Genomic DNA, 15806 nt, shown 5'->3' with positions numbered 1-15806 from the left:
AGGCAAATTTGCATTGGGTTTGTCTCATAGTCATGGTCTCCCTTCCTCCTTGCAAGAGGAAGGAGTGGGTTGCTATTCTATTAACCTGAACGGAAATAGAACAGGAGCTCCGTTATGTGCTTACCTGCCTCGACTCACCACAGTCCAGCTTGTAACTGGCCACGTCCACTCCTGCCCGTGGGAAGAGAGCCAGGATGGGGAGAAAGAAGAGGCCAGTCACTCAACATTCAATCTCCCAATCACAACCGTACAACATAGGCGAGATGCCACCTGTCCTGTTAGAGGAGCTGGATAAGCTACACAACTTGTTGAGCAGCCACCACAGGACCCAAGGAAAAGTGTCCAAGGACTTGTGTGCAACATCCCGGAGGTAGGAGGAGGTGAAGGTAGTCTGTTGGGACCACACACCCGCCAGCACCTGTGATACCGACATATTCTTCCGGAATGCGAGGGGAGCGGACCAATGCTGAAGACCTCGTGAGCTCGGACGAAAGCGCATGGGTGTCGTCTTCTCTCCTGCAGCAGAGTGACGCTTTCCTTATCGCCTCACGAAACCAGAAAAGAGATGGTGTTCTTGGACACTTTTTCTTGGTCGAGCCAGTGCTAACGAAGAGTCGTCAACACTCAGGCCAGAGGTGCACAGTCCTCTTCAGATAGCGCCGCAGCACTCTAACAGGACACAGTAGCATCTCATCTGGTTCATTACCTACAAAGTCCTCTAGGGAGGGGATCGTGAAGGACTCGAACCCGTCGTCAGGGACCGAAGGGTTCCGAGTCTCCACGAAATCGAGCGTAACTGAATCCCCATCCCCTCGAGTGTTTAACATCAGAAGGAAAGTCCGTGAAGCTCGCCAACTCTCTTCACCGATGCCAGGGCAAGCAAGAAGACCGGTCTTGAGGGTCAGATCCCTGTCCTGACGACTCGAAAGGCTCGTGCACGGTTACACCTGAGTCAGGCTCCTTAAGACGAGAGTCACATCCCACGCAGGGGGCCTGAGATCCTGGGTGGAGCAAGACCGTTCAAGCTTCTCATGAGTAGAGATCTCGAAGGAGGAGGAGATGTCTACTCTTTCAGCCATAAGACTAGGCCAGTGCGGCGCGGCAGGCTTTTACAGCTGAAACAGAGAGAAGCTTCTCTCGGCGAAGGAAGACGAGGAAACCACGACCTGCTGAAAAAGTAGCTCCGACCGGAGAGATACCCACGACGACACCAACCACAGAAGACGGACCACTTTCCCTTGGTATACCGCTGACGGAGGATCTTGTGAGGTATCCTGCCATCTCTGTTGCTGAAACCGCGAAAAGCCTCTCAAGGAGATGGTGGATAACCTCCAGCCGTGAAGAACACAGGAATGCACTGCCAGGTGGAACCGCTCTGCATGAGGTTGACGCAGAAGGTTGGTCTGGGGAGGGGGATCTCTCCAAGAATGCCTCGGAGAGGAGAGCTAGCAGGCCCACTCGTGCAACTGCATCATCAACTGATGAAGCTGGTGGGACACCAGTCCCCCCTGCTTGTTGACGTATGCCACTACCGTGGTATTGTCGCTCATCAGTACCACAAAGTGTCCCATCACTCAATCCCGGAACTCTTGGAGGGTCAGGTGCCACACTCCTCAAGTCAGCAACTCCTCCAGGTGTGCGCCCCATCCCTCGGTCGATGCGTCCGGGACAGAAGCATGTCCGGAGGGGGAGGCAGGATACTCCTATCAAGAGAGTTCCTGTCGTCTAACCACCAGTGAAGGTCCTTTCTCACCTCCTCAGAAAGAGGAATGAGGAAGGACTGGGGTCTTGGGGACTGGGACCAATACCCTTTAGTCTCCACTGGAGAGACCGCAGGTGAAGACGCCCGTGAGGTACTAGTTTCTCCAAAGACGGCAGGTGACCAATGACGACTTGCCATTGCCGAGCTGGTTGCTCCTGCTGTGACAGGAACAGCTGTGCTGCCTGCCTGAACTTGCTGATACGAGAGTCCGAGGGAAAGACTTTCGCTGCCACCGTATCTATCAGCAGGCCCAGGTACTTTGTCGTCTGCTTGGGGGGTGAGATCTGACTTCTCCAGATTTACCATGATCCCTAGATCCCGGCAAAACTCGAGGAGACGATCCCTGTCCTGTAGCAACTGCGAGCAAGAGCTCACCAGGACTAGCCAGTCGTCGAGATACCTCAGCAGACGTATCCCGTGCGAGTGGGCCCAAGCTGACACTAGAGAGAATACTCTCGTGAAAACCTGGGGAGCGGTCAAGAGCCCGAAGCAAAGTGCCCTGAATTGGAAGACCAACTCCCCAAGGACAAAGCGGAGGTACTTGCGAGAGGATGGATGGATGGGTATCTGGAAATACGCATCCTTCAAGTCCACCGTAAGCATGAAGTCGTTCTCCCTGATGGAGGCCAGCATGGTCTGCGCTGTTTCTATCATGAACCGAGTCTGGCGAACGAAACGGTTCAAGGGAGAGAGGTCTATGACTGGTCTCCATCCCCCTGAGGCTTTCTCTACGAGAAAGACGCGGCTGTAAAAGCCTGGAGACTGGTCCGGCACGACTTCTACAGCACCCTTGCTCAGCATGGCTTGCACTTCTTGCTGTAGTGCAATGTCCTTCGACGAACCTGGAAGACATGTTTGGAGATGGACCGGAGAGTAGGTGAGGGGAGGCCGAGACTTGAAGGGTAGTAGATATCCTCCTGAAGGACATCCACTATCCAGGTCTCGGCCCGTGTCGCTGCCAAGTTGCCCAATGGCTCGACAGGCAGCCCCACCTTTGGCAGCTTTTGGGGAATGCCGCCCCTTATCCAGTGTTTCCCCATTCTTCTTACCCTGCAAATTTACCGGCTTGAAAAGAGGGCTGAAAAGGGCGGGAGGGACCCTTCTCGAGGAAGAAGAAGGCTGGGTGTTCCTCGGGACCCCTTTCGAAGACTGGGACTTAGGGGCCGAGGAAGTGCCAGCCTGGCCCAAAGACCTGGCCAAAGTGGGATGTGAAGACCGGAGGTCTTGGCCACTGCCTGGTGAACAAGCCGGTCGCTGTCGCCGGCATAGTGCTTGTCCACCGCAAGGCCCACCAACTCTCTAGGGAAGAGAGAGGAGGAACCCAGCAACAACACATTCGGGCGATAGGCTGACTCGGGACCTACGGACCTGGCAAAGCGAGAGAACGGCATCCCTTCGCTTTAGCGCAGAGGTTTGCCCTCAGGTTTGCAGTCTGGTGGGCGTAGGTAGGAAATAGCCCTACCCCAGACTGGCACAGCCTCCCAAATTTTGAGTCCTCCCAGGTACGATAAACGCCTGAGGAAGCAGCTACCTTCGATACTGTGAATGACCACAGATCGAGCCAGGAGACTGCTTGGAAGGCCGCCATGGCGGTGGTTTGAGGTTGCAGCTTCTTGCTGGAGAGGGATATACTCTCTGCAGTCAATTGCTGCAATGACAGACCCGGGTCATCCAAATGAGTCAGGTTGGGTCAACCTTTTTGGTCAGCAACGCCTTCCACTGGAGCGTTTTTTGCTTCTGACAAGGCAGAGGGGAGAAGCTTGTCCGAGCGGCGGCTCAAACGAAGGGAACTGTCTTGCCCAGACAGAAGACTGTTCACCTGGTCGAGTCCCTCGGCAAGCGTGGACCACGGCAGCAAACCTGAAGCCTTTTGGTTCCTTCTTGGGTCCCCAGAAGGATCTGGAGGTGTGACAGAGTGATCCACAGACGAGGGCGTGGTCCCTTCCCCAAGAGGTCAGACCTTGTGCTGGTTAATCAGAGCGATAACCTCCGCAAAATCCTCTGTATTTCTAATGGGTGTCCGCATCCTGGGGCAGAGGACCCTTGAGTCCCTTCCAGAGTGTGGTCCTCCTAACTACTCTCCCACAACAGGAGGGAGAACCTCGGAAGACCCTGTGGATCTTCCTGAACCACGCGGCGTGGGGACCTGATCGAAATACCAAGAACCGAGCCAGGTGCGCACAGAACTGAAGTAGAACTCTGAGGAGAACACTCCCCCAGAGCTCCTCCTTTCCGACTCGCGCCCCTGGAAGAAACCGGAAGGGACAGAGGACAGGCGGAAGATCGGGCGCTCCCACTGGCTTTACTGGCAGAACCAGCAGAGGGCAGGGCCGAGCGGGGTACCAACCTGCCGTGGATGACGGCCCCGTCGAGGAGACTGCTTCAGCCCAGGTAAGCGATCTCCTGAGGAGAGCGGAGAAGCTCGACGAGAGCTGAGCCGCAACATCAACACCTCCCGAGCCAGGCTGGCCGCGCGGACGTGGCCGGGGACTGGGAGGAGTCGAACGCGCAGCTGGCTGGCGCGAGCTTTGTCCTCTGACGCGCCCCAGTCTTCTTCGAGAATGACTCTCAGGAAGACTGGGAGTAGGGGACTTCTTCCCTACCTCTCCAAGCTTGTTCACCACGGGCTGAAGCATTGTCCCGGGAACCTGACTTGGCACCTGAAGGAGTGCCAGCAGGAAGAGACGGAGCACCTGCATGCCCTGGCTTTTCTCTCCCCCACCCTGGTCTGCACGGCGAGAAGTTTCTCCCGTATCAGATTGGGGTACCTGGGTCTCCTTTGTGACCCGGATACTGGAGCAACTTGTTTCGAACGAGTGTCCGAATGCTGACCGCTGGCCTTAGATGCAGGAAGTTTCTTGGCACAGCAGGGGAAGTGCCGACCTTGGTCTGCACGCCTTATATCCTGGTACCCCTGGCCCGGAGGCCGGGGCAGCGGTTCCCTGATCCGAGGATCGGGAAGAGCCGACGAGAGGTCCCACTGCCTTCCCTGTGGAAGGAGGCAGACCCTTAGAAGTCTCGGCAAGATTTCTTGGGGAGAGGCTTTGAAATACTACTTCTTCAGCCGCGGGCCTCAGAAGGAGAAGCGGAAGAAGCAGCAGATCGCATAGCAATGACACCTTCCTAGACCCCTTCTTCTTCACCATCTGCTTCAGGAACGCCGTCAAGTCCCCAAGCCAGGAAAGTGAGGCTGCTGACTCTGGAACAGCAGGAGGGGCTGCAGCAGAAGGCACATCCCGGGCAACGACTGCAGAGCTCGAGCCAGCATTTGCCTGGGCAGAGAGAGCTGCGCGTCGGCCAGGAACAAAAGTGGGCGGGGCCGGGAACGCAGTCGCCGCCCCTCCCGCATGAAGATTCAAGTTGGGCCGCGCCAGGATCGATGGAATGGGGACGGAAGCGGACGAAGGGCCAGGCTGGAAAGTCAGACGAGGAACAGCATTCGAAGACAGGCCAGGGTCAGCAACAGGGGCAGCGACAGTCACATAAGGGTATGATGACGTCAACATGTAGGCGGGGCCAGCATACGTGAACGGAGCCAGGAAGCCGGGAGGCAGCGGAACAGCGTGCTGCACCGCAGGTGACGCCGACACTTGGGTGTCCAGATGCGATGCAACTGACACCGGCATCTGGGCAAACCTCGAAATGGTGACGGATGTAGTGGTGACTATCGTTGCCGAGTGGGTCGTGACTGGAGCGGCGACAGGGGAACCAATCCTCCAGTGCCGCCAGGTAGGCCCAGGCGAGCCAGGATGAGCTTGGGAATCGGTGTCTGGCCATTTCCAGTCCGGGACCTGAAGCAAAAGTATTCAGTACACGTCTTGAAGCCTCTACTCCTCCGAGGAAAAAACCTCCGAACGGAAGAGACTTCAGAGAGGATGTCGCGGTCAACTCGCCCGCACCCTTCCACAAAACGATGAAACGTAAGAGGAAGGGGAGGAGTCCTCACCGAGGGAGAGGGGAGCAAGCAGGGGAAGTTCGCCGAGGAGAAACGAGGCCCGACATTATCAGTGCTGGCACCAATGGAGTCGTCTAAAACAACATATTTCCCTCGGGACGACTCCTTGGTAGGCTTCACGACGGTAACATCTCCTCCCTTCGAACTTGTCCCATTGCTTGGAGGACCACGAAACAACACCACTACAGGGATCGTCGCGTGAACACACAAGTACACGCCCCCTGCAAGATGTACAGAGGGCGTGTCCCGGGTCCAGTAGACTTGAGATCTAAATGAATTGATTTCTTACCCCACCCCGGGATACCTGGCTGGGGATAGGAGGGTTTAGCTGATTTCTCCATGGTAATGAAAGCAAAGAAAGAATTTCCCACCAAAAGAAGTATAGCTGTCAGGCAGAGAGTGACAAAGAACAACGTCCGAGCATCGCCCCTCGAGCTTTAAAACAAATCGGAATGTTTACATCCGGGCAGGCGGTACTCCCGCCTCCATGACAGTAGTTAACTGCCTAACCACCTTGTTTGAAGTTCAACAGCCGTTTCCAGCCTACGCCTGGAAGTAATCCCTATTGTAAAGGACCGAGGGTTTGTATATTGTGTCGGAACAAATACTCTGTCACACATACATGGTACAAGGGCAAATGAATAGATAATAAATAAAGAATTCACAATAATGATAATAAGGTTGCGACTGTTCAATCTTAGGTCGCATGTGAAGGCACCGTAGAAAACGGGATGTCTACCATAGAGAACCCCGTTGAGCGGGGACTTTACAATATATCTCATAAGAGTATAAGAACATGATTGGTCTTGATGTTGGAAAAAAGTATTATAGCAAATTATAAAGAAAATTAATTCAGATTTTAGCAGTTTAAAGTTCCTTATGTGTGTTTTTTTTATAAGGCAGAATGAATTCTAACTGAATGACATTTGCTCATTTTGTAAAGCTAGCATTTTTGTATGAAACAGCATTTGCTTTATTATTTGTATGACTAAGAAATGTTATGGGTATATAAGTTTAGTGTTAGATTAGATATCAATAAATTTATGTGAATATCCGTGATGCGTGTACATCTTGTGAATAAAATGTTGAAGTATAAAATGTTTATCAAAGTGCAACAAGACATCTTAACTAACTCAACCAGAACTAAAGAAAAAAGTTTATTATGACACCAGGTGAATGGGGTGTCACCCACCTACCCACCAGTAACTATCATGTAGGCCTATACAAGTTTCAATTAGTGACTCCACATAAAAGGCAATGATTTATATTCTAAGAACTAATCTTTCAAGAATAAATTGGATCCGTTTTTTCCTGATAATCCTTCACAATGTTCAGGATATGACAACAGAGGGGAGAAATGGGCAGCCGAGTTCGTGGTTCTCATTTATCTATAAATATGTTCGAGAAAAATTCTTGGCCAACGTAAATTAGAATCTTTGAGCGGCAATGCGAAGTGATGATGGACCATGCAAAAGTCCTCTCTACCTCTTTCTCCTAGGATGCCATAAGAGGTAAGCTCGTGTAATCATTGTGCCTCTCAGCCAAGAGCCGGTTCTGTTGTAAAGAGTCTGTGAGATGTTCACCTCTAATCACTTTGTATTTTCGCCATCCGAGGCTTAGTATAGTTGATGTTCACCTATACTATACTTTCTGAGGCCGATGTAATGGGTTTTACAAGTTTTGTGAAACTTTTCTTTTTTGAAGTTGTGTGCCTTGTAGCCAACCACATGGTCCTTAAGGTTGCACTTTAGCTTAATGTATGTTACATTTTCAGTCTAATTTTGTAATAAAACTGTCAAAAACCAACCTAATCTTGCTGGACCTTCTGTTTGATGTTTGCAGATTTTTGCCCTTCAGGCCAGATTATCGCAAGTCAACTAACATCTGACTTAGAACTAGTGAGTCGGAGGTAAAATTTCCAACATAACCACTGTTATAAAACATATTTCACAGCACTCTAGGTTATGTTCAGTCAAGTTTGGATGCTGTCTGTAATGATGCATATCCAAAGTAAATTTGTCAAAATCATTCAAAACTGTCAGAAAAACCACTTTTCAATCCTGATTAGATTGTGGCAACTTGTAAAATGTTACCAACAAATACAGGGAATCATAAAAAATTGATACTGGTCTGTCAAATATATAACTGATATGAATCGATGGGAGTATCATTTTTGTCAATACAAGATGTCACTAGTAAATATTGATGTGTTCATTTTTTTATTTTACCTTAAAACCAAAACTCAAAATTGGAGTTTTATACTGTGCTTAGTCTCTTCATAAACTAAATATGAAAAACATACTAAAATCTATTGCATTCATGTAAACTCTCATATTTTTTTTTTTTTTTTTTTAATGCTTCTGAATGACAAGGGTCTATTCTAACATCCCCACAATGTTTCTGCCAGTTCTGACTGTGATCAAGGTAAGGATTAATGACAGCTTTTAAAGTGACATCACTTACTAGGTAAGCAAGGACTGGTAACCTAAGTAATGTTAGTGGCGGGCCAGGTGATGACCTGACACCCTATGTTAGGTGTGATTAGGTTAGGTTGCAACTTTATTCTAATTTCAGTGCCCTAGGTTAGGTTAGGTGGGATGGTAATTCTAAGTATTAGCTCCAAGCCAGTTTTTACCTTGGAAACTGGTTTTTTCTTCACTTTTAGGGCTTCTGATACTGGCGGTGCATTTGTTTGTTGTCGGCCAAATGGAATGTCCCTTCGCCATGTTTAGTACTGGCCTGGGATGGGGGGGTACCCATACATTAACAAGTTATTGGGTAATTCTAAGCCGGCTGTCCGCGGTGAGCTAGACTGTGGCAATTGGCGTTTTTCTATGTTATTTTACTTGCCTTTACAAGAATTTAAAGTAATATTTTGTCACCCGGTTGTAAGCTAAACTGTGATTGACCTTTGAAGACTGCATGACTTGAATTACCTAACGCAGGGTAGGTTAGTTTATTCGCGGCAAGCCAGCCCCCACCTCCATAGCTAATAGGGCAAATTGTAACCAGTAAACACCTCTAAGTAATTATGTTGGTATTTTTAGGGTGTTTACTGGTTGCATTAACTATGGAGGGTGGGGGCTTGCATGAATACATTAGACCTCCCTGCGTAGGTAATCTGGTTCGTGGTTCTTCAAAGGTCAATGACAGCTTAGTTACAGATGGCCGACAAAATATTACTTTAAATTCTTGTAAAGCAAGTAAAATAACATTGAAAAACGTCAATTGCCATAGTCTAGCTCACCGCGGACAGCCGGCTTAGAATTACCAAAACGGTGTATATAATACAGTAGAGACGAGATAATTTCAGAAAATTACCAATATGATATCTGCCGTCTTTTGTTTATGATCTTACATTAATCCCCTAAAGGCTGGTACTAAGTATGTGGAAGCTCAGCAAGACACCATGTTTATTACTTTCTCCTTGGGGATGCAAGTACGAAGAGACAAAATACAGTGAATTTCTCATTATCTCAGTAAACTTCTCAACCTCACCTGTAATGTATTATATACACCATTTTCTACACTACAGAGAAAATTATATTAATAAAGAATATTTTAATGCTGATGTCTCCTTTACATATACCCAGGCTTTTGACATTAAAAAATATATATCCGTTATATTAGATAGAAGTTTATCTATCTATGTACATATCACCAACTTCTTCCAAGTCACAAAAGTGTTTGGGAGTTTCAATACGTCCTTGGAGATAGCATTTGCCACTGGTTAATGTTAAATGTCGCCATGCCCAAGATAATGTACGAAGGTATGGAATTTGGGATATATCATGAAGTTCACTGCATATTACAATGACTCGCAATAATACGGTAACATACATCTCAGAAATACTGTTCATACCAATATTTCAGTAACTAGACCAACACTTTTAACAATTTTGGCACAGACTTGAAAAATATCCGGGTTTCCTTCAGTACTTCATAAGCATACTACTTTTACCGTACCTCAATACCGGTAGGCCATAAAAGAAACATGCACACTAGGCTCTCATCAGCTGAGGCCAAACCTATGCAACCTGACCACCTCAGGTTATAGGCATACACACCCTTGTCCGTCTGTCAAGAGATCAAAGGTGGTCCTCATTTAAACTGGCACTGGACATTCTTAGCTTGGCTATTATTTCGAGTATTCCAGGGTGCGAATGGCCTCCATGCTTTATGAACACATTATGTTAGAAAGATGGTACGAAATGTCAAACTTACCGTAAATCCGTAAAAGTAAAGGTTGAATCATTTGCGATATGTTATGTTCAAAATTTAAAAGCACCGAAATTTTTCCACAACGGTCCACTAGGCAGTATGCTGTAACCAGCAAACCTTGTCGTCCAAGGACAACAAACGCGACGTTTAAGGAGTCCGGTCAATGCCAACAGAAAAGTGGTTTTGGAAAAGTTTCCAGAAAGCTTTCACTTTCAAATAATTCATAGATTTAAAAAGGAAAAATAATCACACCAAGTATGCATACGTCATACTTGTTAAAGATTGCTTTGAATACTATATTAACTCTGCCTTTTTAACTTGAGTATGACTGAAATGACGTCATCAATTTTACTGAAGTCAGAGAGAATTCTCTGCTCAAGTGTTCTTGGGGAGTTCATATATTTTCAGCAACTATAAACATTAGTTACAGAATAGTTTGTGCGTTTCATTAGTTATCTGCACCCATCTATTATTAAATAGTTCCACCCAAAGGAGAGTATATGATTTCGTCAATAATTAAAAGGAATGAAAGCCGTTACCATTTTAAATAGTACAATCTACAGACGGTCTTAAAGTGAAACAAAATATGATACGTATTAAACGCACCCTACATTCAGCCAGTGTATTACAGTATAAAGTAACTAGGTTGTTATTTACCCAACTATTTAGTAAAAAAAATATGCCAGCCAAAAGGTGCGAAGTAAGGTAATCATTATTTGGCATAAGGAACATTTTAAAGCTATTATATTTCTATATTATGCACAAGGATAATTTGAGGTAATGCTATATATTCGTCCACTAGGAATTTATGCAAATTACCAAGCCCTTCGTTGGGCGAGTCGGTAGAGTTCTCGGATAGCACTCTGCTAGGCGGAGTTCGAGTCTCCAACCGGGTGATGAAGAGTTAGAGGGATTTATTTCTGGTGATAGAAATTAATTTCTTGCTATAATGTGGTTCGGATTCCACAATGAGCTGTAGGTCCCGTTGCTAAGTAACCAGTTGGTTCTTAGCCACGTAAAATAAGTCTAATCCTTCGGGCCAGCCCTAGGAGAGCTGTTAATCAGCTCAATGGTCTGGTAAAATTGAGGTATACTTATGCAAATTACCCATTAAACGCGACCCAATTCAAAACTTAAATGTTGACGCTATTTCCAAGTTCAATTTCTCTTCACTGTGGAACTACTCTTGTCTTCGCCTTACAGTATTGCCAAGTGTCCCCGACGGCATTTTTTTTTTTTTACCGGTTACAGGGCGGGACATCTTGGCCCTAATAATCCAAATGATTTTTTAATGGAATATAGAATTTTGTCCAAAGGATGAAAGGAAAACCGAGAGCTTTGAAAGGAGCAACAGGAGGAAAGCCTCGCAGTTGCACTAGAAACAATTGTTGGGTGAGGGTGGAAAGTAAGACGAATGAAAGCGAATATTAACGGTGTTACAAGTAAAAGGAATGATTAGTGTTGCAGCTAGGGGCCGAAGGGACGCTGCAAAGATCCTCAGTAATTGCTTGCAAGCGCTGTCCTGTACTCAAGGACTGGGTTACATGGATTGTTTTCCAGATGACCATGGGTCAAAAGGGACGTGACCAATTCTTTACACGGGATATTATTGGTCATAGACATTGCTGCTGCTTTATTAGTATCTCTAAATAAAAACCTCGTTACTACTTCCATGTCACAATAGCCTTAACAGCAAATATGTGCTGGATTTGGAATGCACAAATATGTAGATAATGGTTAACCAATACACCATAATGAATATTGAAGAGAATATGAAATTTAGGCCGAAGACCAAGCACTGGGACCAATCATTTTGTCACTTGGACAAAAAGTTCGAGTTCAGTAAGATGAAACAAGACCCTTTCAATTTCAACCATGATTAAAAATACAATACCATGAGTAAGTGCTCGTTGTAAAAGAACAAAATTACTGCCACTGGACCCCATAGGACTCGTCTAATGACCAATATTTCTTATAGCAACACTTATTCAGAATATAAAAAATTTCCATTTCAACTTATTAAAGTTGTCAAAAGCATATGCGATCGTACATGGCAGGATGGGTTTGTCATGCTGTAGTTTTAAATAACCTTGCCCACGTTTGTCTACATTCATAAAATTTTAGGTCTGCTTTGCTGCTTCCAATGTTACTGCAATAACTCTATATTAGTGTAGTACTGCTCCTTTCATATTTTCCTCTAAAATTTGTACAACTACTTTCCTCTCGAAAAGGTATCCCTCCATAAAACACCAATAAATACATATACTCTTACAACATACAAAATTCACGGTCACATAAAGTAAAAGATCTTGGCAGGCTGAAAATATTCAACTTCCAATTGATCACTTCTCATTACATTAAAATAACTTGAAGTGACTAAGAAATATTAGAGAAGAGGAAAGAACTAATCTTCAGTTTGACCCTGCGAATAGAAAAGAATATTAATAATGACTGTGAAACAAGTATGTTACGAACAGTGCAGGATTAAGGTCATGCTTTTGAAAGACAAACTTCCACTATCACTTTATTTAAGCAATGAACTCATATGGAAGAGGCGTCAAGAATTCTGGCTTATTATTAGTAATGTTGACTTTGTGAGCTGGACGAGGTTCAGCTGGCTGCCTCTTCACAGAAACTCTGATGCCCTTCTCCTTGGCCTCCTTCCTGATGCGATCATTCTCCTTCACCCTCTTCTTGAAATCTTCCTGGCATCTGGAGGGCAATGTGCTCGATTTTGGACGTTCAATCTGAACAAAAAGAAAGTAACAAATGTACTATAACCATAAGTTCATGTTTCTTCACAATAAAAAATAAATCTGTAGTAACTAGAAGTATAAAACAAACATTATCTTACTAGAATTTTGTTGACAGAATCAAAGGTGATGAAATTTTCATCTAAGAGCAATGGTTGTCTAATGTTTGCCATGTTTTCTGCAGCCATCCCATAACACACAGACTATCCTGTAGTTAATAAAATTCTAAAAACAATAAGAACGTTCCTAAATGGCAATACATTATCAACTATAGTATTTGAAGATTACAAAGGTACAGTAGTTCAATACTTTAGTGGGATTTCTAATATGATAACCTGCTGATTATCCCAAATCTCTTTGTTCATCTTCACTTTGCAGTTGTTATGCATGCCTGACAGCATAAGGAAAGCCTTACAACTTAATGGAAGAGATTAAAAATAAATCTCCTGGGCTTGATTGAGGGGGTGTTTACTTGGTACTTTTTTGCCACCAGCTATCATTTTATCATTCTATCTGAAGCTATGTGTGAACAAAAAAATTAATTTATTAACAGGACTCATAACACTGGCCACTGCAATGTGAAATGCATCTTATATCAACACATCACTAAAGCCCCTTTATTACAGAAATGTATCTGAGAGAGAGAGGGCTTTGATACATCCCCATCGTCTTTACCACTGCAGGATACAGCCTAATAAATGTTTACCTACAAACACTGACCTTACACTACAGAAAACTAACTTTATGTACTGTATCTCCAAAACTTACCTCTTGGCCAGGATTTTTCCCTTTACTCTCTTATTGACAATGACACCAACGGCGTGTTGGGTAACATTGAATACTCGTCCAGTTTTACCATGATAACACTTGTGTACCAAACCTTTTTGGAAAGCACCATTACCCTGAAAATAAAAACTAAATTAATATAATCCAAATTCAGGAGTAAGTCTCCATGCCAGAAAAATTTTGCATCTGTCATTTACATTATACAATTAAATTATATATATATACAAGCACATACTGTATGCCAAGCACAGGAACGTGTATATTCACCTGACTGAATGCCTATTAGGTAACATATGGAATGAATGCCTATTAGGTAACATAAGGAAAAAGCGTTATTTTTGGAGCAACATGGAAGGGAAGGAAAACAAATCCATCCAAATGGTTACTGGTAATGCGGGGAGGATTTGCAATCTCTACTTACTCTTTTAGTCTGACATTTTATCATGTAAAAACAGCTATTTCTCTGACTATCCACTGACAGACACTTCATTATTTTTACCAAAATGTATATTAATCATATACAGGTATTAGTTTCTTCTCCATCTATCATTTCCCAACCCAACAGTATTCTGTTCCTTTTCAACAAAAGTACTGCAGCTTAAATTAAATGATTGCACCACAAGCACAGAAAGGAAGTTTATGTATTATCTCTCTTTTTGTTATACTGTATTGATGATCTACTACACTGAACACCAGATATTCCTTTTAATGTCATTACTGTATAACTGAGTTCTTGACTGGAACTCTCACATGGGACTGAGCAACTAATATTATGCAATTTAATGGTGTCATCTTTTCATAATTCTCGGATTTCCTAATGTTTGTTTGAATGGACACAACTTTACTATCAGCTTCCTGTCAATAGGCAGTTTCATAGTGGCTATCAAAAGAAATTTATTAATGTATTAAATCTAACAATAGCAGAGATGATTCATTACCTAAATTAACTTTCCTTTGGAGCCTACATATTTCATCCATTTTGAGTCAATTAATTATATCAAAATTATTCACAATCCATCTTTACAAATGTGCTAATACATAAAATTGTATAAACATTTATGCAATCATCTGGGTGAATTTTTTCCTGTTTTGAGATATCTAAACACCTTCAAGATTTTTGGAATGTCAGCTTAGATAAAACTTTTCATACTATCACCAGATATAGGAGAGATGGAGAGAGAGAGAGAGATTAGAGAGAGAGAGAGAGAGAGAGAGAGAGGAGAGAGATGAGAGAGAGAGCTATTGTCCATACATCCCTCAGTATTTCCTTTATGTTACCTAGTAGGCATTCAGTCAGTGAATATAAACATTCTTGTGCTTGATATACAGTATGTGCTTGTTTATACAGATATATAATTGTATATATTGTAATGACAGATGCAAAAAGAAAGACAAGCCTATAACATATAGTTCTGGTGTCAATGGAACTTCTTTAATGACATACAACCCTACTTCTCAAAATTTGATGATTCTAGGTTAAATGAATTTTAACAATTTCCTCAACGTCACATCCTTAAGTGTTCTTGAAAGGGGAAAAAAAAAATCCACATATTGAAAAGCTTGACAACAGCTTCACTCCAACAGGAAAAACCAAGCTAAGGATGGGTGATTATGGGGTGAGGCCAACCTGCTATTTTATAAGCAACCATCTGTCTGGTTTCCTGAGGCTTGCTTACAAGGTGGAGAGGTTTGGGTTATGATGTATTACATGCACTCTCTGTGACAAGTGACAGTGCAATGGCCTTTCCCTAACCTCTGGTGCTCATTGCAACCATTAAATCTTTACAGACCTATATACAAGTTGAATGCAACTTACACTTCTTTAAGCTACAGCTACTTGGCAACAGGGCATGCTAGTGGGGATTTCAACCATTCACTAAAACAATTATTATAACATACCTTCAAGTCAACAATGTCTCCGACCTTGTAGACCCTCAAGAAGGTAAGAGATGCTCAGTTCTAAACTTCTTGTATCCACGAGAGAACATGTTCAGCCTTCCCGCGGGCGCAAACCTTTAGGTTCGTCATGTTGGCGAAATCTGCAGGGAGGAAAAGAATTTTGTCAGGCATCAAAAGAGATAACTGTCAATTTATTAAATTCTGAGTCTATAACTGGATGAAACCTAAATGCTTTGGGTACTGGTGATTTATTTCATGGTTGAAAGCCAACAATACTGTACAGATCTGCATTTTTCACCTTTGGCAAAATTCTCAGTTCAAGTGAACAGGTATCCATGTTGAAAATAAATGAACTCAAATCCACCTTGTGCAATCTGTAATAAATGTTTTCCTTCAACTCATATACCTAATTCCTAATTTCTGAATAAAT

The 15806-nt window shown here is 44.2% G+C and overlaps 1 protein-coding gene and 1 long non-coding RNA gene across 2 annotated transcripts in view; both read right to left on the bottom strand.

The window, feature by feature from the left end:
* LOC136843665 (uncharacterized) overlaps positions 1-10074 on the bottom strand; it is a 41188-nt gene extending 31114 nt beyond the window's left edge. The window contains exon 1 of the long non-coding RNA XR_010854639.1: positions 9942-10074. This is a non-coding gene — a long non-coding RNA (uncharacterized lncRNA). The remainder of the gene's footprint in view (positions 1-9941) is intronic.
* Positions 10075-12449: 2375 nt separating this feature from the next.
* On the bottom strand, positions 12450-15465 carry RpL21 (ribosomal protein L21). The gene is given in 4 exon segments (XM_067112222.1): positions 12450-12665; positions 13433-13593; positions 15377-15423; positions 15426-15465. Coding segments are annotated over 4 exon segments (447 nt in total). The 3' UTR covers positions 12450-12466.
* Positions 15466-15806: the final 341 nt, after the last annotated feature.

This window comes from Macrobrachium rosenbergii, chromosome 12 (genome assembly GCF_040412425.1).
Source record: "Macrobrachium rosenbergii isolate ZJJX-2024 chromosome 12, ASM4041242v1, whole genome shotgun sequence".
NCBI classification, from domain to species: Eukaryota; Metazoa; Arthropoda; class Malacostraca; order Decapoda; family Palaemonidae; genus Macrobrachium; species Macrobrachium rosenbergii.
Note: the sequence above shows the minus strand (reverse complement) of the source record. Positions and strands in the feature narration are given on the sequence as shown.